At 57.3% G+C, this 25,641-nt stretch overlaps 2 protein-coding genes across 2 annotated transcripts in view; both read left to right on the plus strand.

Annotated features, from left to right (window-relative positions):
- Positions 1–804: 804 nt before the first annotated feature.
- LOC134053415 (vasoactive intestinal polypeptide receptor 1-like) lies at positions 805–10,235 on the plus strand. Its single transcript, XM_062508437.1, has 13 exons — positions 805–936; positions 2,716–2,830; positions 5,651–5,758; positions 6,570–6,679; positions 6,868–6,965; positions 7,392–7,524; positions 8,110–8,263; positions 8,754–8,814; positions 9,076–9,142; positions 9,248–9,339; positions 9,535–9,664; positions 9,930–9,971; positions 10,143–10,235. Exons 1-13 carry the CDS (start codon positions 805–807, stop codon positions 10,233–10,235), a joined length of 1,335 nt encoding a protein of 444 aa, XP_062364421.1.
- Positions 10,236–25,342: 15,107 nt separating this feature from the next.
- Positions 25,343–25,641, plus strand: part of SCN4A (sodium voltage-gated channel alpha subunit 4) — a 29,973-nt gene continuing 29,674 nt past the window's right edge. Inside the window, 2 exon segments of the mRNA XM_062508438.1 lie at positions 25,343–25,559; positions 25,562–25,605. Coding sequence (XP_062364422.1) covers positions 25,343–25,559; positions 25,562–25,605 — 261 coding nt within the window.

Consider the following 25,641-nt stretch of genomic DNA (forward strand, 5'->3'; position numbering starts at 1 on the left):
CCATCCCGGCACTTTCTGGGCAAGGGGGAATATTTGGGAGGGGTTCGGTGGTGTCCCAGGGAGGAGAGGCAGGATGGGGCCAGAGGACAGGGCTGGGACAGCAGAGCCAGACTGAGGCAGGACTGGAGGGAGCGCCCCTGTCCCCGCCATGGGCACGGGTGTGACCTCGACACCCCGCACCCCATCCCATCCCATCCCATCCCATCCCACCCCATCCCACCCCATCCCATCCCATCCCATCCCATCCCATCCCATCCCATCCCATCCCATCCCATCCCACCCCATCCCACCCCATCCCATCCCATCCCATCCCATCCCATCCCATCCCATCCCATCCCATCCCATCCCATCCCATCCCATCCCATCCCATCCCATCCCTTCCCTTCCCACAGCGTTTCTCCAGCCCGGCGGCACCCAAGGAGCCGGGAAGGGCTCGGTGTCCCCGCTCTGCACCCCCTGGGCCCGGCTGGGGGGTGCTGGGGGGCAGTGCCAGCCTGGGGGTCCTTCCCGAGCTGCTCCATCCAACCGCAGGGAGAGCTCCCTCCCTGGAGGGCAGGGGGAGCGGAGGGAGGAGCCTCCGGTTCCCAGATCCCGGAGCGGTGACATCCAGGCTGGCGGAGAGACGGAACGCAGCGGCGCCGGGGACAGCCACAGCGGGGGGACACGGGCAGGGGGCCGGGGACACCCGGCGGGACCGAGACCGGCGACAAGGAGGGGTCCTGAGAGACACGGCGCAGGACAGGGCTGGCAAGGGCAGCGGGGAGAGGGCAGGAAGGTGCTGGGACACCCCCGGAGCCCCGGGTCATGAAGGAGGAGCTGGGCTGTCCCCAGCCCCTCAGGGACAGAACCGGGACACCACTGGGGGTCCCTGGGGGACCCTGGCAGCCGCCCTGGCCCCGCTCGCTGCTGTTCCTGCTGCTTCTCCCCTCGCTTCAGGTGAGTGGCCCTGGGGACAAAACGAGGAGAGGGTGAGGGGCACTGGTGGCCCCCCATGCCAGCTACCCCAAGGCCCGGGAGGAGTGAAGGATCCTCCTGCCCGGGGTGGGGGCTGTCTATCCCATGCCATCCCATGCCATGCCATCCCATGCCATGCCATGCCATGCCATCCCATCCCATCCCATCCCATCCCATCCCATCCCATCCCATCCCATCCCATCCCATCCCATCCCATCCCATCCCATCCCATCCCCATCTGTTGTGCTCCTGACACAGGGGATACCCTGAGAGACCCCCGGGGACTTTCCCAGAGCTCCTGGGGACGATGTGGTGACAAGGCTGGTGCTGGAACCCCGTAGGACTGGGTAGCACTCAGGGACCCCTTCAGGTTCCACAGGTTCAAGTCCCAGGGATGATTCCTAGGGAATGCATCCTCCATCCCACATCAACCAGCATCCTACACTCCTTGGAGGAGCCCTGAACTCCTTGGGGAGCATCCACAGGCACAATGATTGGGATGGCTGAGGGGTGCAGGGGACAAGGACAACAGTGGGTGATCCCCACCCCAGGCCAGAGCCATGGGAACGGCACCAAATCCCTGCAGGAATGGAGGGGATGTGGGGTGGTTGTGCCTGCTGGAGTGAGTGAACTGGTCAGGCTGCTCTGGGTAAAAGGGAAAGGGAGGCTGGGCTATGGGATTACTGGAAGCTTGGAGGGTTTTAGAGACTGATGGCCCCTTCCAGGGGAGAAACCGAGGCACAGCAGAATTCCCTGCCCTGCAGGGAGCTCGGAAGTGAGCCCTGCACACTTGCTGTTCCTGCTCCAGCATCCTAACCCTGCTGCCATAAATAACAAACTGAACCCATCAGCCCTGCAGATAAAAAGGGGTGAGAAAAACCCCTCTGCCCCATCCATGTGCTCCATCACTGGCAGGATGGAGCAGGAGAATTCCTGGTGCTGTGCCTGGGGCCATCCCCAAAATGCCTTTTCCAGGCTGGAAATTCCCTTGAAATCTTGTGTTCAGCAGGAAAAGGAAGCAAAATCTGCTGGAGGAGGTGAAGGAACCCTGAGGAGAGGCTGTATGACCAGGACAGGGCAGGGCAAAGCAGGGCAGGGCTCAGCCAAGGGATGCTCCAATGTCCCATACTTCCCTGTACTGGGAAGTTCATGGGTCCATCCTCATCGCTCTGTTTCTCCAGCTTTTACATCTCTGGCCCCTCACCTAAAATAATCAGCAACCCAGTCCTAGGTCTTGGCCCCAGACCCTGTCCCAGACAGCCCTGAATCCAGATGCTGCAGGGATGCTTGGGAAGGGGCAGAGATACGTGGAAATGGACATGGATGGATGCTTGACAACAGCCATGCATGCTTGGGAATAGGCACAGATACTTGGGAATGGATGTTTGGGAATGGACAGGCAAAGGTCCTGGACTGCTCTCAGCTCAGCCTCAGCCTCCCAGTTCTCCAGCTGGGAGCCAAGGAGGCAAATCCCAAAGCAGGGGTTGCCAGACAATCCAATCCCTGCACACTGAGCCACCACAACTCTCACATTTTTAGGCTCTGGACATTCTCCCTAGTGTTCCATAACCTCTGCTGGCAAATCCCAGAGCTGGGGATGTGGGGTTTGCTGTGCCTACATCCCACTGGGATGGTGGGAGGTGTCCGTGCTCACAGCAGGGGGAGAACAGGATGGGTTTTGTGGTCCCTTCCAACCCAACACCATGATTCCATTTCCACAATTCCATGATTCTCCTGGCTGCCCTTTCCCCCTCTCCCAAGGTGCAAGGAACTCATCCTGACTGCTCCATCGTCCTCCAGTTCCAGAAGAGAGAAGCAGAATGTCTGGAGAGGATCCAGAGTGAGAGCCAGACACCGGCACTCCCTGGGCAGGAAGGTGAGGGCGAACCTGGAATTAGCTCCCTTGGGAGCAGGGGGGGAATTCCTGAGGGGTCCTTGGAGGGTGATCCATGGTAGGGGATTGCAGAGTATGCATGGATGTGGAAAAGCAGGGATTTCCAGGGAAATGGAGAGCAGCACCGAGGTAAAGTTCAAGAAGAATCCCTGGAGGGCCCCAAAATTGCTGTTGGAATGGGATAGAGAGGATTGAGGGACACAAACAACAGTGGGAACTCAGTCCTGGTGGATTTTGAGAATCATGGAATGGTTTAGATTGGGAGGGACCTTAAACCCCACCCAGTGTCACCCCTGCCGTGGGCAGGGACACCTTCCATCATCACCAGGTTGCTCCAAGCCCTGTCCAGCCTGGCCTGGGACACTGACAGGGATCCAGGGGCAGACACTGCTCTGGGGATTCTATCCCAGCCCCTCCCCACCCTCCCAGGGAATAGTTCATTCCCAATATCTCATCCATCCCATCCATCCCTGCCCTCCAGCAGTGGGAACCCATTCCCTGTGTCCTGTCCCTCCATCCCTTGTCCCAGTCCCTCTGCAGCTCTCCTGGAGACCCTTTAGGCCCTGGAAGGGCTCTGAGGTTTCCCCAGAGCCTTCTCACCCCCACAGGGAGGGATTCATGGAATATGGCAGTGCTGGATTGGTCCATGCTCCTGGCAGAGCCCCTTTGATTCACCAATGCCAGGTCTGTGGCCACCAGCACCAGGGTCACTCTGTGGTGTCACCATCTCACATCTGCTCCCCTTCCTAATTCAGTAAATTTTATTTCCAAACATTTTTTGAGCAACTCAATTTTCCCATATCTGGGATTTTAAACAAATTAACTGGTTGAAAAAACAATTTTCAAGTGCTGCTTTTGGACATCCTTTTTTTAAATTGCATCTCAGTTTCCATCCAAAAGTGGAATGGCCCAAATCCTGGGCAAAAATTGTTGCCTAGAGAATTAGGAATGTGTCATTCCAGGGGTTTCATCTCATAGCAGTGGAAAAATTAAGCAATAAATGCATATGAAGGTGCATAATTGCTTAAGTAACTCTGCAGAGATGTCATTTATCCTTTGGTTTAGCAGGGAAAAGCCAAATTGATTGGAAAAGGTCCATTTTGCAACCTGAATTGTGCCAGCCAAGGGGAAGGAATCTCACTCCAGGAAAATACCCAAGAAGCAGGAATGCATAATTAAAATCTGGATTTAATCCTGGGGTTCCTGCTTCCCCCTATCCACCTGAGCTACATTCATCCCTTTCCCTGCCTGCACCAGCGTGAGGAGTGACTTGAGAACAGGCTCAGATCCCATGGACAGGGTGGGAGAGCTCTGGGATCTCCTTATTCCACCCCAATATCCCATCAATCCCTGCCCTCTGGCAGTGGGAAGCCATTCCCTCTGTCCTGTCCCTTCACCCCTTGTCCCAGTCCCCTCTCCAGCTCTCCTGGAGCCCCTTTAAGCCCTGGAAGGAGCTCTGAGCTCTCCTTGGATTCTTCCCTTCTCCAGGCGAACTCCCCCAGCTCTCCCAGCCTTTCCTCATGGCAGAGCTCTTCCATTCCTTGCACCATTTCCATGGCGTCTTCTGGACTGTGGGGGATACAAATTCCAGAGGAAGCCCTGGAGATGCTCCAAAGGCTCCTTTGGAGCCAGGCTGGGAGAGCTGGGGGTGTTCACCTGGAGAGGAGAAGTTCCAGGAAGAGCTCAGAGCCCCTTCCAGGGCCTAAAGGGGCTCCAGGAGAGCTGGAGAGGGACTGGGGACAAGGGATGGAGGGACAGGACACAGGGAATGGCTTCCCACTGCCAGAGGACAGGGATGGATGGGATCTTGGGCAGGAATTGTTCCCTGGGAGTGTGGGAAGGCCCTGGCACAGGGTGCCCAGAGCAGCTGTGGCTGCCCCTGGATCCCTGGCAGTGTCCCAGGCCAGGCTGGACGTTGGGCTTGGAGCAGCCTGGGATGATGGAAGGTGTCCCTGCCCATGGCAGGGGTGGCACTGGGTGGGCTTTTATGTCTCTTCCAACCCAAACCATTCCATGATTCCCTGCTTCCAGAACCCCGAGAAACGAAGTGAGTGTTCTCAGTGATGATCCCAATCCTGTGCTCCCTTCCCTGATCATCCAGAGAATAAATCAAGCCCTATTTTGGCATTGTGGATGAAAATCCCTCCCTGCCTGGACTGACACCCCCAGGCTGAAATCAGGAAAGTGATGAGGAAGCTCATCACTCCAATTCCACATTTGCTGGCTGGGAATGGATGTGGCTCCAGGTGAATAATGTGGATCTGCAAGGTTAATGATGGAGCTGTGATGGGACAAGAGGTGGCCTGGAATAGGATGTCCTTGTCCCATCCTGGGCTGCTGCGTCACGAATTTCTCCTGCGTCACAGGCTCTGAGTCTGCTGTGCTCATTCCCAAGAAGATCAGAGAATAATTTAAACAGGAATCCGGTGCTGGATAGGGAAGCAAAAATTGTTTAAGCTGATCACTCACAGCAAGCCTTGCATGACTTCCTCTTGTCCTTGGGAACACATCCTGAGCTGAGCCTCCAGGTCTAAAAAGTCCAGTATAAATCTGTGTTGTATAAGGAGCCACGGGCAAATCCCAGCTCAGGGTATTCTCACAGGAGGTCAGTGTGATGCAGCCCCAGGAACTCCCAGGTCCTGCACTACAAGGGGATCCCAGAGCCAGGAGAGGATATCCTAGGATCAGAGCCAGAATGCTCCCGGTTCCTGCAGAGCACGGCCCGGCCCTGGGTCAGGGGCAGGGGCTGTGCTGGCACCTCATGTCCTCTCCTGGTGTCATCACCGTCCCCTCACTCCCCAGGCTGCCCGACCGAGTGGGACGGGATGAGTTGCTGGCCCACCCTGCCCTTTGGCCAGTCCCGAGCTGTCGCCTGCCCCGACATCCTGAACGTTTTCAAGGAGTCCAAAGGTCTGAATCCAGCGGGGATCGCTCATCCCATGGGATGCACCCACCCCCCCCCAGGGACCCCTGTGCCTCCCCAGCCCTTCCCTCTGCCCCACAGCTCCTGCCTCTCCAAAACAAATGTCCTTGGTGCAAGTTGCAGTCCAAGCAGGGGACAGGAAAAGCAGAGATTCAGGGAGCTGCCACAGCAGGACCCAAATCCTTTCATTCTGTAGCCCTTGGGCACCTCATCCTCCTGGTGACAGCAGGACAGTCCTCTTGCTGCTCGGTGCCCTCCTTTCCCACACATCATCCCAATGCCCCCCAAGCCGTTTCCATCCCTCTTGGAGGGCTGGGAAGGAGAGGTCCCACCTGGAGCATTCAAGCGCTTCCTCAGACAGGAGTAATTTGGGAAATGTTGGGAAATGTTTGCTTTGGGACAGGAGCAGGAAAGGCTCGATGGAGCCCTCACAGGATGAATGAGCACTTTTACAGCTTTAATTCCCAATTCCCTTCTGCTGGAGAGATCTGTGCTTGTTTTCACATCCTGCCCAAGGTTTTCCTGGCAGCTCCAGGCATGGGGCCAGAGAGGTGATGGGATCCAGAGGGAGTGATGGGATCTAGAAGGGATGGGGTAACAATGGGATCTGGGAGGGGGTGATGGGGTCTGGGAGGGAAGGGGCAGTCATGGGATCCAGAAGGAGCGATAGGATCTGGAGGGATGGGACAGCCAGGCCACTCAGGTACCACACTGCTGTCCCTGTCTATTCCAGGCTGGGCATTTTGGGGGTGCCATCAGGGGAGGGAGGCTCCCCTGAGGTCCCTCCTTGTCCTGCAGGGCTGATCCAGAGGAACTGCACTGAGTGGGGCTGGAGCCTCCCCAGCCCCCCCTACCACAGCTCCTGCCAGCTGGAGACCCTCAGCAGCAACAATGACACCGAGGCCAAGGCACGTGGGACCACTGGGGCTAGGAACTGTCCCATGTCCCATGTCCCCCTTCCCCACACTGCCCACTGGGCAAAGAACCACAGAGGTGCTCCCGGGGTTATCCCATCCTTTGGGGGGAGGGGCTGTCCCTGCTTGTCCAGCATTTCCCAGTCCATGTCCCCTCACCCCTCTGGTGCTGTCCCTTCCAGAGAGGCCATTTTATCACCATGAAGGTGCTCTACACCTGTGGCTACTCCACATCACTGGCAGCTCTGCTCCTGGCCATCGGCATCTTCTCCTGCTTCAGGTAGAGTTGGAGCTGCTCCAGCTCCATGGGCTGCAGAGACACAGGATAAATCCCAGCAGGGATGGCTTCCCTCCATCTGTCCCCTCCTGGAGCAGCCAGGACCCATCCTTGCCAACAGGAAAACTGGGAAAATGGGAGAGGAATGGCAGCATTGTCCTTCCCTGGTAGCCTCTCAAGTTCTGGTTTTGCAGATCTCCCTGTGCTGCAGATCTGGGTTCTCCAGAGGTTTCTGGGATGTTCTCATGTCCCCAAGCAACCCCAAGCACAGCACAACCCTGCCCTGCCTGATTGTAGATCAGGAAAGCTTTTCCAGGGCTATGTGACCATCACCAGCAGTGATCCATGGGCTGGGCTCCAGCCAGGGAAGAGACACCAAAGCACCTTCTCCGCCCTTGTTTGGGCCCACCCCATCTCTCCCTCCTGCAGGAAGCTTCACTGCACCAGGAATTCCATCCACATCCACTTCTTCACCTCCTTCATCCTGCGGGGCACTGCTGTGTTCATTAAGGACAGCGTCCTCTTCTCAGATGAGTCCATCGACCACTGCACGATGTCCACGGTAAATCCCAAATCCCAGCCTGGGAATGGGCAGGGAGAGGGTCATTGGGAAGGGGTTGGTGGGACCCAGAGTGGATTTATCACTGCGAAGAGGAGAGAGAGAGGCTGTGAGATGGAGGAAATTCTGTTGTGGGTGGTCTTGGGGAGGTTCAGCATTTCTGCATTTCCCTCTGTGCAGGGAACAAGTTCTGTCCTCAGAGCTGCCACTGAGTGTCCCCAGTGGTGTCCCCAGTGGGGCTAAAGCTCAGCACAGCCCCACCAGCACCAGGTACTGCTCAGATTGGAGGTTTTCAATTAAAAACCCTGAGTGAAGATAAAACACTGAGAACACCACGGACACAACCACAGGGTTTTTAAAGGTCCTACAAAACCAGCCTGTGGTCACCTCCTTGTGGGGCACAGGCAGAGCAGAACCTGGTGCAGGTGATGTGAGGACTGGGGCAGAGTCCCGGGGCTGCAGTAAAAGGTCATCAGTGAAAGGTCATCACAGGGGTCCTCAAGAGGTTGGACAGGGAGTGTGACAACCCCCTGTGGCCCCAGGACAGGGTCAGATTCACCCTGAGCTGTCCCACTCCTCCCTTGGCAGGTGACCTGCAAAGCAGCCATTGCCTTCTTCCAGTACTCAGTGCTGGCCAACTTCTACTGGCTGCTGGTGGAGGGCCTCTACCTGCAGACACTGCTGCTGCTCACCTTCACCTGCGACAGGAGCTACACCTGGGGCTACATCCTCATCGGCTGGGGTGAGCCTGGGGACATCCCGGACATCCATGGGCAGGAATCACCTGGGAATAGTCAGATCTGAGACCCCCTGGCCAGAGGTTCCCTGAGCTGCTCCCAGCATGTCCCCACCCCAATATCTCCTGCATGGCCTTGGTGGGCACCCACCTGCTCCTGCCAGAGCCCAGAGCTGCTGGGGAAGCATGGTATCCTATCCTGATCCAGGACAGGTCCTCACTTCCCACACCCACCTGGGGCTGGGAGCACCCATCCCAGGTGCCTGGGTGTGATGCAAGAGCACGGGGGCAGGGGGGTGGCCAGGAGGTGACACAGGCACAGCACCATCAGTGGAAACCATTTCCTCCTCCTGGAGAAGGTGGGAAGGTTGTCACCTTCCTGCCACATCAGGAACTGAGCTAGACACATGTTTCTGGGGACAAGGGACAGAGAGGAGGCACAGGAGCTTCCCAGAGCACTGGAGGGACCATCCTTGTCTGTGTGCTGTCCTTGCAGGTGTCCCCATGGTCACAGTCGGGGTGTGGGTGCTCACCAGGCTGCACTATGATGACCACGGGTAAGAGCAGCTGCCCCTTGGCTTTCTCCAGGCCACCTCAGCCACATGTCCCAGTCCAAGTCCTGGGAAATGAACCTTTGGCATGGGATGCTCAGGAGGGGAAGACTGGGACACTTTATTTAAATGTTATTGCTGTTTCCTGGTGGGTCCTGTGGCAAGGGGAGTGCAAAGGGATCAGAGGGCTGGCCGAAGAAATGTCAGGGGGACAGCTGAGCCACATGGGTGCCAGTGGGTGCCAGAGCCACCTCTCCTCTCCCATAGGTGCTGGGATGACTACTCCAGCCTGTACTGGTGGGTGATTAAGGCTCCCATTCTCCTGGCCATATTTGTAAGTGTGTTCCCTGAGAGTCCCACCCCAGAGGCAGGGGTCCCACATGGCCAGGGGACCCAGCCAGGGGCTGTGCAGAGCCTGAGACATGGCTTCCCGGGACAGGTGAACTTCCTCATCTTCCTCAACGTCACCAGGATGTTGGCACAGAAGATCCGGTGTCCAGACCTCAGCAAAACCCACAAGCAGCAGTACATGTAAGGGGACAGGGCTGTGCCCACCCTGGGGTCTGGGGTCTCAGGGCAGAGGGACCCTCCTTGGAGGAGCACAGAGAACAGTCTTGGAGCCTCCAAGGCCTGCCTTTCACAGAGAACCTACTTGGGGTTAAAACCAAGATTTTGGGGAGGTCTCTGGGGCAGTGGGAGCACCCAGACCCCTCTCTCTCTCCACAGGAGGTTGACCAAGTCCACGCTGCTCCTCATCCCCCTCTTCGGGGTGCACTACGTGCTGTTCGCGCTCTTCCCTGAGCATGTGGGTGTGGACGCCCGGCTCTACTTTGAGCTGGTTCTCGGCTCCTACCAGGTGAGATGGGCAGAGAAAGTCCCCATGGTCCCACCCCAGATCCCACCAGGAGCCCCTGGGATGTGGGGATTTGGCCTCTTTTGGGAGAAGGTGCCCCCAAACACCTGGGCAGGGCACAAGGGTTGGGCCTGGAGAACCTGACACTGACTTGCTCTGCCCTGTGCTGGCTCAGAGGTGTGGGAGGAGGTAAAGGCAGGGAGAAGATGAGCACAGAGAGGTCCAGCCCCTTCCTCTGGCTGGAAATTGCTCTTCCCGTCCTCCCCAGGGCTTCCTGGTGGCTCTGCTCTACTGTTTCCTCAACGGGGAGGTGAGTGTGTGTCCCCACCCCAACCCTGGGCACCACAGTGGGCACAAGGACATCCCAAGGGTGCCCCAAAGCCACACGTGGGGCTGTTCCCCCACCCCCTGCCCCCTAATCCCCTCCCTCGGGTGCTGCCTGTGTCCCTGGGAGCCAGCACTGCCCATGGGGTTGGTGCAGGTCCAGGCTGAGATCAGGAGGAGCTGGGGCAAGTGGCAAAGGTCCATGGAGAGCAACGTCTTCAACCTGGCTACCCAGGACTTCACAGCATGACCAGGAGAGCATTCCAGGGATGTGGTGCTGCTGGAGGAGCACCTCCATGGCTGCGGTCCCAGAAAGACCCAACCCCTCTGATTTTGGAGATTCTGGGTCTAACACCCTCAGAGGTGGTGAGAACAACCACAGGAGAGGCTCCGCCTGCTCAGTGCTGGTGGATCTTATACCCTGTGGTGGCACCTCCCACCTCCTCCCCCCCCCCCCCCCCCCCCCCCCCACCGAGCTCTCACTGCTTCAGGGCAGAGTTTCAGGCAAAGGGAAAGGAAGTTCTCCACTTTTCTGCCTGAAACTGGGAAGGAGACACAAAAATACTTTGCCAAAGGACAGCTGGTGGTTTTTGTTTGCACTGAAGGAAAACTGAAGGGATTCACTGATGGATATTTTCCCCCTTCCTTGGTTTACAAAATCATGTCCCTCCTGGTAAGATTCCTAAATGCAGCCAGGAGCCTCCCTGGGGATGGTGGAAGGACACAGAGAAAGGCAAAACCCCACACCTCTACAAGAGACCTGCAATGGCCTCAGGACCCAGTTCCTCCCCAATTCCCAAAATGCTTCCCTTTCTCTCCCTTGCCAGGAGAGTTCTCCCAGTCCTTTGTACTGAGGATTGGGACTCACCTGGCTTCCCTTGGGGATCTTTTTCCAGGGATAGGAAGGGTTTTGACAATAAAATCTCATTCTCAAGTCCAGCCTTGCTTTTCAGAGGGTTGGTTTGTTCCACAAACCTGGAGAATTCAGGACTGGGGATGCTGCAGGATGAAAATCCTGCCCATGATGGAATGCCTGAAAGTACCTCCCAGGCAATCTCTGCTTTTCCCCTGCCTGGTGAAGCTCACAGAGAGGAGATGGAGGAGGAAGGTGAGGAAGAGCTCAAGGTGGGGGCACCATGAGCTGTCCCAGAGGTCCAGGGGTGACCTGTTCCCTCCCCACCTCCCCACAGCCATGTCCACCACCATGAGCATCCTTCATCCTCCCAGACTAAGGTCCTGCCCTGGCAAATGGTGCCTCCAGGAGTGAGAGAGGCCCCAGATGCCCTTTTGCCAAACTTCCTGGCCTCTTCCATGCACTGAGACTGGAGCCACCTGATCCCGGCCTCACTTCTCACCCTGCCTGGGTTGTCATTTCTCTGTGGTGCCACATGTCCTTCCCTAAATAAATCCCACTTGCTGGCTTATGTCCAGACTGTAGGATCTCCAGAGATCCCATCTGGGAGGACACTGAGAGGGAAACAGGACCCCAGAGCTGATTTGAGGTGAGATGGGAGATGTTCCATTAAAAACCCTCCAGAGCCAGCACATCCTGAATCATCAGGAACTCTCAAGAAGAGCTCGGGAGCTGCCAAATAAATCCCTATCTGAAGCCAGGAAGGGCCCAGAGATGAATAGAATCTCTCTCCATCATTAGTGAGGATGGGATGATTGGCAGGGATGAGACAGCAGCAGTCTGAGCCAGGACTGGGGATGCTCAGTGGGAACACTTGTTTCCATAAAACTTTTAAAAACTCTGGATTTGCACCTATTTCCTGCTGCAAATGGGTTTTCAGGGTGATAAATGACCCCAAATGACCCTCTTGGGATTTCTGGGCTTTGAACCCCATGGGGGTCCATGCAGGACAGGAGCCCAGTGTGGGTCCAGGAGGGTACTGGGAATTGCCCTCAGCCTGCAGGAAGGGTTTTCCAAAGGCTCCCAGCATGGACCACGCCTTGCAGCTGCAAAATATCATGGAAAGGGATCTTACACTGTGGAAAGACACCTTAAAGCTCATGGGCAGGGACAGCTTTCACTATCCCAGGTTGCTCCAAGCCCCAGTGCCCAACCTGGCCTGGGACACTTCCAGGGATCCAGGGGCAGCCACAGCTTCCCTGGACACCCTGTGCCAGGGCCTTTCACCTTCACAGGGAGGAATTTCTTCCAAAGATCCTCGTGATCTTGGAGATTTTTTCCAGCCTAAACGATCCTGGGTCTGTGCTCGAGAAGGCTGAGCCCAGGCAGAGCAGGGTCAGGTTTTCCTCACCCCTTCTCCAGCACGGCCGGAGTGCCGCAGCCTGGCATTCTCCTCACCCACCCTGTCCTCGAGGTGCCGCGTGTCTCCGCAGGGCCGGGCGGTGTCTGGGGACGGGGGTGTTTTGCCTGGAGCCGGAGGGTGGCACTGCGGCCCCTGCACAGCGGCGCGGGGTGGCAGCGCTGGATCGCGGGGCACAGCGGGGACACCCCGGGGGGACAGCGGCCGCTGGCCCCGGCTCCGAGAGCCCCAGCGAGTGAGGTAGGAGTCACACTGCTCTGGCCGCTCGGGAAGAGGTGGGACAGCCCGGCAGCTCTGGCCACTCGGGGGTTAATCCGCGAAGGGAAGGGGAATAGGGCCGAGGGCTGGGAGTGCGGTGCCTGATGCTGCTTTCCGTGCCTGCATTCCCTATCCTCCGGAGCTGCCAGGACTCCCTGCCCGGTGCAGAGGGTGCCCTGTGCTTCCATATGCTCCTTCATAGATGGTCCCGGCTCGGCAGCTCGGGGAATTCGCCCTCCCCGTGTCCCAGCACACCGGGAGTCCTCACCTTTCCCTGGGCGGGCAGCTCCGGCTCTGCCCAGTCCCTGCCTGTACAGGGACCACCAGAGCCCCGGGGGCACGGCCAGGGACAGCGCTGGCAGTGCAGGAGAGCTGGAGAGGGACTGGGGACAAGGGATGGAGGGACGGGACACAGGGAATGGCTCCCACTGCCAGGGGTCAGGGATGGATGCGATATTGGGCAGGAATTGTTCCCTGTCAGGGTGGGCAGGCCCTGGCACAGGTTGCCCAGAGCAGCTGTGGCTGCCCCTGGATCCTGGAAATGTCCAAGGCCAGGCTGGATGGGGCTTGGAGCAACCTGGGACAGTGGAAGGTGTCCCTGCCCATGGCAGGGGTTGGCATGGGTGGGCTTTAAGTTCCCTTCCAACCCAAATCAATTCCTGATTCTGTGATCCTGTGGTGGATCCAGCACCACAAGCCTGGGTACCTCAAATACCCCAGGGTCCCCGAGGCCAAGCATTGCCCTAATTCCACCCTGGAAACCCAAGGACATATTTTTCCCACTCAGATCAGTGCTGTCAGTACCTCTGTATGCCCCAAGCTCTCATTCCCATTGGGATTTACTTGGTTTTGCAGACAGAACTCTGCCCCTGTGCCCTGCTGGAGAGCCTTGGTGTTTCCACATCCCACAGGGCAGGAGACACATCCCAGGGTTTCCAGCCTCACTTCAGGCCTGCCCTTGGTCTGGGAAAAGCAAAAATGGACCTGTGCAGCTTGAAAAGTCTTCCTGTGGTGACAAGGCTGGGCTTGGGACAGCTGCTCGGAGCCACTGAACATCCCCTGAATTCCCGGCTGTGACCAACAGAGCAAGTGGAAAGTCCCCACAGCCACAGCAGGAGGGTGTCCCTGTCCCTGTCCCTGTCCCTGTCCCTGTCCCTGTCCCTGTCCCTGTCCCTGCTGTCCCCGACAGACAAACCCACTGACCCTGGGAAACACAGGGAATGCTCCATGCCCCTGGATCCTGGCTGTTCTGCAGCTGAGCTCCCAGTGGGCTCCAAGTGCCAGCCCTGCCTGTGGCCACTCCCGGGAGCTGATCTGGGCTCTTCCCTCCCTCCTCACTTCAACTTTATCCCCTCTGAGCCTGCTCAGGGCTCCAAGCCAGCCAGCAGAGCCCTGATTTTTAATCTAAGAGATCCAAGTTATGCCTCCCAAAGCAAACCTTTGGCATCCACTGCATGGAGCTCAACCTGCACCAAGTTTCCCTGGAGAGCTGAAATGCCTCCTGCTCTGCCTTATTCCCACAGCCTTACACAAGAAAGGAAAGTCATGGGGTCAGAAGCAGAATCAATCCAAGGAACTTCACTTCCCAGCTCCCTGGTGGCAGGGCTGCAGGCCTGGCCATGGATCCGTTGATTGTGGAAGATGCCAGAGAGGATGGGGGTAAGAGGCTGGGCAGGGAAGGGGATTCCCGTAGGATTCCAGGCTGGGAGAGGCAGGGCTGAAGCTCCACTGAAGTCACCCCAACACTGGGAAGTTTCTTCAGGGTGTTTTAGGACTGGAAAAGCAGAAATTATTCACAGAAACAGTGGTTTTGGGAGGTGATGAAACCCTCTGACCAGGCTGAGTGCTGGGGTAGCTGCTCCACCCCCAGCACCACCCTGAGCACTCCAAAAGGGGTCACTCTGTAAACTGGGTGCCTCTTCACCCTCTCCTCCTGGCCCCGGGTGCACCCCGAGCACCCCATGAACCCCTGAAGTGCCTGGGCTTGGCAGGAAAATCCAAAGACCCCGTCAGGAAGCACAAAAGGGGGGACAACCCCACGGCAAAACCCTCTTTCTCTATCACTCTGATTCTGGATCCTGGGGATCTGCGTGGGCAGGACAGGGACAGAGCAACTGGGTGTTCCTGGGATGTTCTGGTGCAAGAGGGTGGGCAGAAGGGACAAAAAAGTGACAGACACCCTTCGTTTGACAACAAGGGGAGGAGCGTGGCTGCTCCTGGGTGCTGAACAATGGGAACGACGCTCCCAAAGAGCCACGGGCTCGGAGACAGCCTGGGCAGCGGCGTTGGCACCGAGTGCCCCCTGCCCTCGCAGTTGTCCCGCCGCTCTTTCTAGTCGCCTGTCATTGCCGGGGAGGCACTGGCCAGGGTCGCTCCCACCTTCCCTCCACCTCCCCGCACCCCATCGGGTGCCAAAGCCGGCCTGGAGCCACCTCCACACCTGGGACGCTCCGCTGTGCCCGGGCGGGCTCGGGGCAGGGCGGTCCTCGCGGGCAGGAGCCAGGGGCGATGCGGTCAATGGGGGCGATGGGGTCAATGGGGTCAATGGGGGCAATGGGGTCAATGGGGCCGATGGGGCCGCGGGGGCTCCGGCCCCGCCAGAGCCGTGATTGGCGCGGCAGGGGACGAATGCCACAGCTGAGATGGGCCAGGCTACCTGAAGGACCCCGCATGTCCTCAGGTTTCACTCATGACCATCTGACAGCAGCAGCAGCTGCTCTGCCAACTCACCGAGCCAAAGCCTCCAGGAGTCGAAGGAGAGGGAAATTCTGGCCCTAAAAGGTCTCTCCTTGGGATTTCGCACTCTCCACCCAACAGTAAGTGCTGGGGTCAGCCCTGGGCTGCTGCCAGGGCCCAGGACAGGGGCTGCAGGGTCTTGGATGTCCCCAGGTTTGTCATTGTCACTGTGCCTGGAGCAGTACCAGCAATGTCCTGGGATTTGCAGTCCAAGCACGGGAGGTGGATGGGACCAGGATGGATTCTGTTGTCTCTGGGGAAGTGTTTAGGGCTGGAGGCACCTGCTGGACCCCCCCTGCATGGAAAACTGTCTGGGACAGGGGACAAAGTCCCCACAAAGGTGCAGGCACAGCATGGGGACAAGGGTGGCAGTAGCCAACAGGCCCTCAGTGGCCACAGAGCTGTGTGAGGATTAGAGGGGACAGTCAGGGACAGCGGGCAATGGGTTCCTGAGCCACCTTCCCCACTGCAGTAAAGAGCCACAGGCAGGGCTCACAAGTCGCAAGGCTCCTTTCTGCTGGCTTCTCCTCCTGGAGGTCTAAATATAAACCCAGGCCTGGGCAAGCCAAGGTTGCAGGAAAGGTCTGTGAGTGCTCCCAGTGTCTCCTTTTGGGAAGGGCCCTGTCCCTGCAGAGCCCCCCCATCTCCCATGGGGCAGCAGAGAGGGACCCCGAGGGCAGGGAGGGGGAGGTGGGACCCCTGTGCCTTGGGGAATGTCACGGATGGGGTGGCAGGGAATGGGAGGCTGTTTCCACACTGGGCTGTGGGGGCAGCCACAGGCACAGCCAAAAGGGTGCCAGGGTGAGGTTCAGAGCTGGATCCCCCATGGGAATCAGGCAATGCCAAGCTGGGATTCAGCTTGAGGTTTTTGGGTGCTGTATCCCCCCTGTGCCAGGTCGCATCACTCACTGCACAGGCAGGGCCTGCTGTGCACCCCCAGAACCATTCTAGGGTTTATCCAGGAGCAGTCAGCCCCCATTCCCCCCCTTCCCCTCATTCCCCCATTTCCCCATCCCTCATTCCTGGAGCTGGTGCGGAGCTGCAGAGGGAAGTTTGCCGAGGAGTACAAGCATTTCCTCCCCTGCCCTCATGGGCACTGATGGACCTGTCAGGGATCAGCCTGCAGCAGGTGAGGGATGGAACTGCGGCTGCCAGCAAGGGAAAACAATTCCATAAAGCCCTGGGGACAGCAGGACATCCCAGTCAGTCCTATTATCCTGGGGACATCCTGTGTAGGTTGATGCAGAGCCGGAGCTTTGGGAAAGGCCTCTGGTCCTTTCCAGGAAAAATGTTGGATTTATAATGGTTTGAGGGGGGAAGAGCATATTTACTGGAACTGATTAATGAGCACAAAGTTCTGCCTTGGCTCTGCTGTGCTAATATTTAAATAGCATTTTCTATTTTCTGATGTGTGCAGAAGGGTCCAGTTCAGGAAAAAGGACCCTGTGAAGTCCCTTGGGCAGCTCCAGCTCCACTCAGGGAAATTTGCTGAATTTGGGGTAGAAGCATGAGTGACAGAGCCACGAGGAGATGCCCAGCACTGTTTCTGTTTGCAGCAGGTTGGATTAATGAGGTGGTTTCTGTGCAGGGGAGAAAGGGGAGAAGGTGGATGCTTTGGGGAGTTGTGAGGGAGAAGATCCCATTGTAGCTTGGGAGAGAGCAGCGATGATGCTCAGCCTCTGTGCCTGGCCCTCTCCCTCCCTCCTGGGATTCATAAATCCCTGGGAACACTTTGTCTTTTGGTCCCCCTTCTCCATTTTCAGGTGGATGTGGATGAGACCCCTTGGGCTCTGAGGCTCAGCAACTGTGACAGCTCCAAGTGCCCCATGCTGCTCCTGGTTTGCAGGTGTCTGCTCCAGGGAATTGAGATCCAGAGGGTGCCATGGGAAAAGGGGCATCCTCCAGCCCTGGGAAGTTGCAGGGCTCTCACTATTGCAAATCCCATGGGAGCAGCAGGTCTGGGACTTGCTCCTGGGGCTGTGTCGGGTATCCCTGCGGGAGCTGCTGTCTGTCCTGGCATCCCCAGGAGGTGGGGACATCCTTGCCCCCCGTGTCCCCGAGCCTGGGGGACTCTGGGGGGCCAGCAGGTCACTCCAGCCCCATGCCACTCTCCCTTCCCCCATGCTGTCCCCTCGCTGCCTTCCCAGCATGGCTCAGATCTTTTCCAAGCCTGACACGGGAGCTGCTGGCAGGGAGGAGCCGCAGCTCTGGATGACACTCGAGTGCAGGGTGGGCAGTGGGCAAGCGCAGGGTCTGCACTTTAACTCTTCCCTGGCTGCTCAAGCTTCCAGCACTGCCAGCCCCCCCAAAATAACCCCGAGCTGCCACCCAGCCTGGTGTCCCCTTTCTAGCAATGCCTTGTCCCGCAGCAGGGACAGCAGGAGTGGGGATGGGGTGGCATCCCTGGCTCCAGGCAGGAACGAGTCAGTGCGTGGCTGCAGGATGGTGCAACCTCCTATTTCCATCTGTGGCCGGGGAGAGTATCCCAGGATTTCACAGCTCCCGGGCTGTGTGTGCCACCCCCTCCCTGAGCACAGCAGGTACAGCCTCTGGGCACTGAGCCCCAGGAGCTCCATGGCTGCAGCGATCCGGGAATTGCAGGGAATCCACTCCCACGGGGTTTTGATGCTCGTGCAGGAGCAGAGGCACCTCTGCAGGGCTGGATTTTTGGGGTTGATGTCCCTGGAGGAGCTGTGCCGTGTTGGATGTTCAGCACGGAGGATTTGGCTCTCCAAAGGGAGGCAGCGCTGGGATGGGCTTGGCTGAGTCTTTGCAAGGGAGCTGGAGGAGGGAGCGGCACCGTTTTTGGCAGGTGCAGAGCACCCAAAGCAGTGGATGGCCCATGGAAGGTGCTGCTGGAATGGGACACAATTCCAATGGAATTGTGCATCCATCCTGTTCCATGGAAATCCCCCAGCACCAGCACAGCTGCTGGGTGTCCTTGTCCCAGTGCAGCACCAGGCTGGAGAAGCTTGGCTGTTGCCAGGAAAAGGCCAGAGTGTTGGGAGGGCTCTTCTTTGCTCAAGATAGGCAAAAAGCAGCAGAGCTGCATCTCTCCCTTGGCAGGGAATTAATTCTCTGTGTGCATAAAATCATGGAATCAGGGAATGGTTTGGGTGGGAAAGACCTTAAATCTCATCCCATTCCATGGCAGAGACACCTTCCACAATCCCAGAGTGCTCCAAGCCCCATCCAGCCTGGCCTTGGACACTACCAGGGATCCAGGGACAGCCGCAGCTGTTCTGGGAAATCCATTCTAGTCGCTCACCATTCTCACAGGGAGGAATTCCTTCCCAATATCCCATCCATTCCTGCCCTCTGGCAGTGGGAAGCCATTCCCTGTGTCTTTTTCCTCCAGTTCTTGTCCCAAGTCCCTCCCCAGCCCACGCAGCCACCCCAGCCCCCTGTGCTGCTGCCCTGGGGGAGCTGGGGGACTGTGGTGGCACTTGAGGAGCAGGAACTGCTGCAGCATCTCAGTGTCCCTGTTCTGGCTGGGAAAAGGCATCCAGAACTGCTGGGCTAGCTCTGGAATCATTTCCCACGGGCTTCATTAGATCTTCCCTCTGGCTGGGTTCAGGGTGGATTCCAGGCAGCCCTGGGATGAAGGATGTGCTTGGAAACATCCCACATTCCTTCTGCCACATTTGGCTCGGCCCATGCTGCAGGCAGAGCAACAAACCCCACCCAGAGCAGGGTAAAAAGCCGTGGTAGTGACAGGAACCTGAACTGGGGACGTGCTACTCCTGGGAGCCACCAGTGCAAGAGGTGGCTCAGCCACACAGCCATGCCCAGCACTTAAAAACATCTGGAATTCAAAGGATAATGCTGGAAATTGAAAAATTAATTATTTTTCTTGCTCTCTAAGTCTTCTGAGCCCACCACTATTTTAAAATAGAGTGGGAAAAGGCTTGGGGTGACTTAATTTTCTTAAGTATTGTTTTCTTGTGAAAATCACCCACCCTCTGCCTTTAAAGCAGCCTAAAAACCGAGTTTCAAGAACCACCGTGGAATTCCAGCATCCCACAGCAATGTCCTAAGAGCCTCTTGTGCATAAAAGGAAATTCCTTCCTAAAAAGGAGATTTTCTGCCTCTTTCCAGATGGTTTTTGTAATGGAGATACAGCATAGGATTAAGGGATCTCAATTTATGCAGAGACAGAAGCATCAAACTCTCCAATGGAATAGAAAGGGATGTAAATTTGTTCATAAAATGCTTGATTTTGTCTGGCACAACTGGGGGTGCTTATCTGAGTTCCTGAGAGAAACTCCCATAATCCTGAAAATTCCATTGCCCTGCTTAGGCTCTGGAAAAATCTGCAGGACCTGGGGTAAATCTCCCCTACCTCTGCAGGTGAAGTTCTACACTACCTGTGCCACTTGTGGATAAAAATATCCATTTCACATCAGATTTTTTTCAATCTTCCCACATTTTTTTCCTAAAACTTGTTGGAACTAAACAAATAAACACCCCATAAGACTTTTTCAGCCCGTGGCATCCCTAAGGACCACGCCAGGAGGGTTTTCTGCAGCCATCAGACTTTCTTGCACAGCTTTTGTCACCCTGCAGCTTTCTGCCGCCCTGTCTGGGTTTGGAGCAAATTTGTGTATTCGTGGCAGCCTAATCCATGGAATTTGGGTTTTTTAAAGCCTATTCAATGCATTCAGGGGTGGGGAGGGGGATTCATAGACACAGAGCAGGTTTGGGAGAGCAGGGTTTGGAATGGCTCAGGGATCACAGAATCATGGAATGCATTGGGTTGAAAGGGACCTTAAAAACCATTTAATTCCACCCCTGCCATGGCCAGGGACACCTTCCACCATCCCAGGTTGCTCCAAGTCCCATCTAACCTGGCCTGGGACACTTCCAGGGATCCAGGGGCAGCCACTGCTGCTCTGGGCACCCTGTGCCAGGGCTGCCCCCCACCCTCCCAGGGAACAATTCCTGCCCAATATCCCATGTCTCCCTGCCGTCTGTCAGTGGCAGCCATTCCCTGTGTCCTGTCCCTCTCCCCTTTGTCCCCAGTCCCTCTCCAGCTCTCCTGGAGCCCCTTTAGGCCCTGGAAGGGACTCTGAGCTTCCCTGGAGCTTCTCCTCTCCAGGTGAGCACCCCCAGCTCTCCCAGCCTGGCTCCAGAGGGGCTCCAGCCCTTTGACCTGCTCTGTGGCCTCTTCTGGACTCATCCCACAACCCTGTGATGTCGGGGATGGATGCAGGATCCCCATCCTCCCTTTCCCTGCCGCCCTGGGAATGCAGCCTAGGACAGGACTGGGATGCAAAGCCGCTGCTGGAGGAGCAAGGACATGCAGGGGATGTGTGGGGGATTGTGTCCATGGCAGCGTGGGGGACATCCTTGAGCTCCCAGGGCTGAGCTGCGACTCAGCCTCAAACCCTTGGGACCAGCTGGGCCCTGCTGCCCCACCCTGCCCCACCCGGGTCCCTGTTGGGGATGCTCAGGATGCAGAGGAGGGGTTTTCCTGTGGGCATCAGCCCTGGAGGCTGTTGGGATGGACCTCCAGGAGGTTCTGGGAGGCACAGAGGGGGTGCTGCAGGATTGTGCTGGGCTGCTTTGGGCTGTGGTGTGACAGGCTCTGGTTTCCTGGGTGCTGGGTGCTAACACAGCTCCAGAGCAAGCTTGGCACAGTCTGTCTCCTCAGTGCCCTAGTCACACGAGTCCCTTGTCCCACACTAATCCCTGCTGCAGGGCCCCAGGCCTGGCTCTGCTGTTCCTGCTGAGTGAAGCTGATTTACACCTTCTCGGTGCCGTTCCAGGGCTTTTCTCTCTCGGACCCGTGTCCCGGATGGTCTCTGCAGGGTTTTATCCAGAGTGTCTCAAGAGGATGAACCTTCCAGGGCAGGTTTACAGGGGAACTCCTCTTAGAGCAGGTCGGAGCAGCTCCTTGAGCTGTGTTTGAATGGTCAGGGCACCCCAGTGCTGTTCCAAGTGGCCGTAGGGCTGGGATCTCCCAGGAGCAGCATCCACCCTCGGCACACCCCCAGTTGTGCCTGTCCTCACACACCCAGCCCTGAGTGCGTGGAGGGGAACTGCATCTCTCTGGGCTGGTTTCATGGGAAATCATCTCCAGGTTTGCAGATGCTCCCCCAGAACACAGGAGACTTCAGGTTTGCTGGTGGTCCCCCAGGAAAATGCCTTAGGGATGGAGAAGGTGGAGCCTGGGTCAGGCAGGTGTGGGGAGATGCCAAGCCCCTGTGTCCCCCAGATCCAAGAATGTCCTCCCCCCTCTTCCTCAGTCCATGGGAGGTTATTTTCTGGGCAAAATGAAGTGCCTGGATGCAGCAGCCTGACAGGACCTGCCACCCTCTGTCCTGTTATACAGAACATCTTACACAGCATCCCTGGGAGCTCCCAAACAAGTCCTGCTATTTTGGAGCCTGATTCCTTTGAGTGTGTCCTCAGAGCAGCAAAAATATTAGAGGGAACTGAATTTCTCTCCAAATGCAGCCCAGGCTCTCCTGAGCCAGAGCTGTTCCCAGTTTCCTGCTGGCAATCCTGATGCTGGAACTGGGGGTTGAGATGCTCATCCAGGACATGCCATAGGCAGTGTCCCAAAGCTGCAGCTCACGTATGTCACAGCAAAAAGGAGTCGTTCAGCTTAGCTGGGTAGACAAAATTTAAGAAGCAAATAAATCAGTGGTCTGTAGAGACATTTTAAGTGATTTATTTCCCAGCAGTAAAGATGATGGGGCAGGGATCTTCCTTAATCAGGGACTCTTGGAGGACTCAGGTCCTGAAGAGCTGGGCCAGAGCCCCAAGGGACCTCGTGGGTGATTTGTGCCCAGGACAGCACCTGTCACTGGGCCTGAACTGCCTTTACCTATGGAAGCGCAAAGAGTTTGATCTGGGTTATTTATAGGACCTGCTAAAAATGTGCCAGGATGTGCCAAGCCAGGCCAGGGGCAGGGGCTGTTCCCGGGGCTGGGGGCTGGTCCCAGGGTGGAACCCTTCACCTGGGCTGGTGGGACCCGGCTCTGTGCCCCCCTGTGCCCCACCCATACTGGTGTGGAGCTGGGCTCACTGGGGACAGAGGGTAGCTGGGCTGAGCCCTCACAGAGCCTGGGCTTGACTTTGGTTCCGAATTTGGGAAGCAACCAGAGATATTGGTGGCTTCCGGACTGTGGTGTGTTGGATGTGGATGTGGGATTATTCCTGCTCCTGCTCCCTGGAACCATCCCATCCTCTCTGCTTGGCCTCAAAGGGCTCAGAGCAGGACCAGGAGCTGCAAAAGGGCCCAAAAAGCCACAAAGAATTCCCATGCCAGGGGCAACATCCCCTTTGAGCCTCCCAGAGTAATCTCAGGCAGCACTGCCTACCCCAGCATCTCCCTCGGTGGCTCCAGCCCGGCACACGGAGAGGGGACACGGGCAGGACCAGCGCTGGGGCTGCTCGCTCGGCTCCCTCCGGGCAGGAATGAGAAGAGTCATGGGGCTGCAGAAACCCGAGCCCGGCGCTGATCGCTGGTAGCAGCTGGAGGCAGAGCAGGGACAGCCCTGGGGGGAAAGCACGGCACGGCACGGCCCGGGCAGCAGCTCCTGCCCCGAGGGTGGGACAGCCCAGGCTGGTCCTGACAGCTCCGCAAATCCCGACTACCAGGGAAACTGAGGCTGCCCAGAGCGACGAGCCCCTGTGAGCCCTCAGAGCTGCCAGACATGAGGGGGAGGTGCCCCGCAGGCACCGGGAGTCCTGCTGGAGCATGGGTGCTGCTCCCTCTGATGGTCCCGATGGAGCCATTCCCAGCTGGAAGTGCTCTGTGCTGCCCTGCACCAGCGAATTCCCACTGGGATTTGGGATGATAAAGCCAGACACGGCCCTGTGCCTTTTGGCTTTTTTGAGCTCCCTGCTATCGAGGGGAAGGTTCCAGAGCTGCTCAAGTGGAGCAGGAACTGGGTTTAAGTCCAGAGTAACTCCATGAGAAGCAGCACTGGTGACACCTCTGCCCCCTGCCTGGGCATTGTCCCCCTCCCTGGGGACACTTGGGGCCCAAATTTCCTTTTTTCTTTGGTTTGATGAGGTCCAACCTCTGGGGTTCACCCCCCCCCCCCCCCCCCCCCCCCCCACACACACACACACACACAAGGGGACTTTCTCTGGGCTCTGTTTTGCAGCAGTTGGGGCAATAAGTTGGGCTGGGCCCAAACTCCACTTTGCAGTGATGTGACTCTGTACCATTAAATAACCATGTTCAGCAAGGACAAAACTCCCTAAAACAGATAGAGCCCGAGAATCCTTCAGGTTGGAAAAGCCCTCAGAGATGATCAAGCCCAGCTGTTCCCCCAGCACTGCCAAGGCCATTAGTGTTCCCTGTCCTGAAGTTTCACATCCACAAGGCTTTTAAACCCCTCCAGGGTTGGGGACTCCACCACTGCCCTGGGCAACTGTGCCAAAGTCTGGCCAACTTTTCCATGAAGATATTTTCCCAACACCCAATTTAAACCTCCCCAGGCCCAGCCTGAGGCCATTCCCTCTCCTCCTGTCCCTGTTCCGTGGGAGCAGAGCTCGACCCCCCCTCACTGCCCCTCCTGTCAGGGAGTTGTGCAGAGCCACAAGGTCCCCCCTGAGCCTCCTTTTCTCCAGGCTGAGCCCCTTTCCCCGTTCCATTTCCAGTCTCTCTTCCCATCAGGATTGTAAATATCCAGTTCTCCCTAATCCCAAAGGCCTGAGGGTTTCCAGATCTCAGCACAGCAGGGTTGGAGCTATGGGGAGTATTGATCCTGAAGGTTTTTTGGGGACAGGTGCTTGGCAGCTTCACAGAAAATTTGGGTTTGCCAGTGGGATGCTTGGTTTGGGAAGGTAAGGCACAGAGGTGCATCTGTCCCAGTGTCTGTGAGAAGCAGTGTTGAGTTTTATGGAGTGCGGGGCTCATATCCCACACAGTCTGGTGCTTATGGGACATTATCAAGGCACAGGGGCTCAAAGTAAGAACTTCTGTGGTATTGGGGGAGCCTCTGCCAGCATCTTCACCTCTCCCAGGGCATGGCAGCACCTGTACCTGTACCCCAGGTGCAGCCACTCCTCTCCTCCACACTTCTCTCTCTCCAGCCCTTTTTGTGCAGCAGAACATCCTTACCTCTCCTAAGCCACCCACCCTATATTTCTTCTGGGAAGTCATCCTGATCCCTGTAGCATTCAAAAGTGCCATTACTGCTTCTCTTTTTGGCTTGGGATAAGACTTTAACCCTTCCTGGGAGCAGAGCCACCCAGCAGCACAGGTTCCTCATGATCCTCATGGCTGGGAGCTGTGCCAAGACCCAGCTCCTCTGGCTGAGGAACCTCTTGTTTAGGGCACCACAGGCCCCTTGGGGAGGCAGCTGGAGCAGGGCCGCTGCTCCCCAAGGTGTTTGGTTGTGTTGAAACACCATGTTTGGGTTGTGAAATTGTGTGTCTAACACAGCCAGGTTGGGACAGGGACACTGGGTGTCCCAGCTTCAGGGTGCCTCCTGACTGGAGATGGAATCACAGAATCACACAGTTAATGAGGTTGGAAGAAACCTTTGAGATCTTCAAGTCCAATCCACGACCCAACACCCCCCTGACACTCAGACCATGGCAGTCCGTGCCATATCCAAGCTTTCCTTAAACACCTCCAGGGATGGTGATTCCACCACCAACCTGCACAGTCCCTTCCAATGCTCAGTCTTTCTGGGAAAAATTTCTCCTGATGTCCAGCCTAAATTTTCCCTGGTGCATCTTAATGCTGTGTCCCCTTGCCCTGTCACTGTTCCTGGCAGCAAAGCCCACCCCACCCCTGGCTGGTCCTCCTGTCAGGGAGTTGTGCAGTGACAGAAGGTCCCCCCTGAGCCTCCTCCAGACTGAGGCTTCCCAGCTCCAAATGGGAATGTGGATCTGGGAGGAGCAGGAGAACACGGGGTGCTCTGTGATCCATGCATGATAACCTTTCCTGTGAGCTCAGTACTTCTACCATAAACACATTTGCTAAATCCCCACTGAGATCCAGCCCCCAAATGTCACTAAATGCCACCAAACGCCACAGCTTCCCCCAAGATGTCCCCAGCTGGTGTTTCAGCCCCTTATCCCCTCAGGCAGGGCGTGGGTGGCCCGGAAGCAGAATGAAAGGATGGCCAGCCTGTCGCACATCCCGGGCCCCGAAAACCTGCGCCCCTTCACCCCGGCTTCACTGGCTGCCATCGAGCAGCACATGGCCGAGGCTGAGGCGCTCCGGATAAAGCGGCAGCACGTGGAGATGCCTGAGGAAGAGGAGGTCAAGCCCAGCAGTGACCTCGAAGCCGGAAAGAGCCTGCCCCTCATCTATGGTGACCCACCCCTGGAGCTCATCGGATCCCCCTGGAAGATCTGGACCCTTTCTACAAGGACAAGAAGGTGAGGGCCAGAGCTTTGCCCGTAGTAGGCTTGGCT

Source organism: Cinclus cinclus, chromosome 24 (genome assembly GCF_963662255.1).
Source record: "Cinclus cinclus chromosome 24, bCinCin1.1, whole genome shotgun sequence".
Classification (NCBI taxonomy): Eukaryota; Metazoa; Chordata; class Aves; order Passeriformes; family Cinclidae; genus Cinclus; species Cinclus cinclus.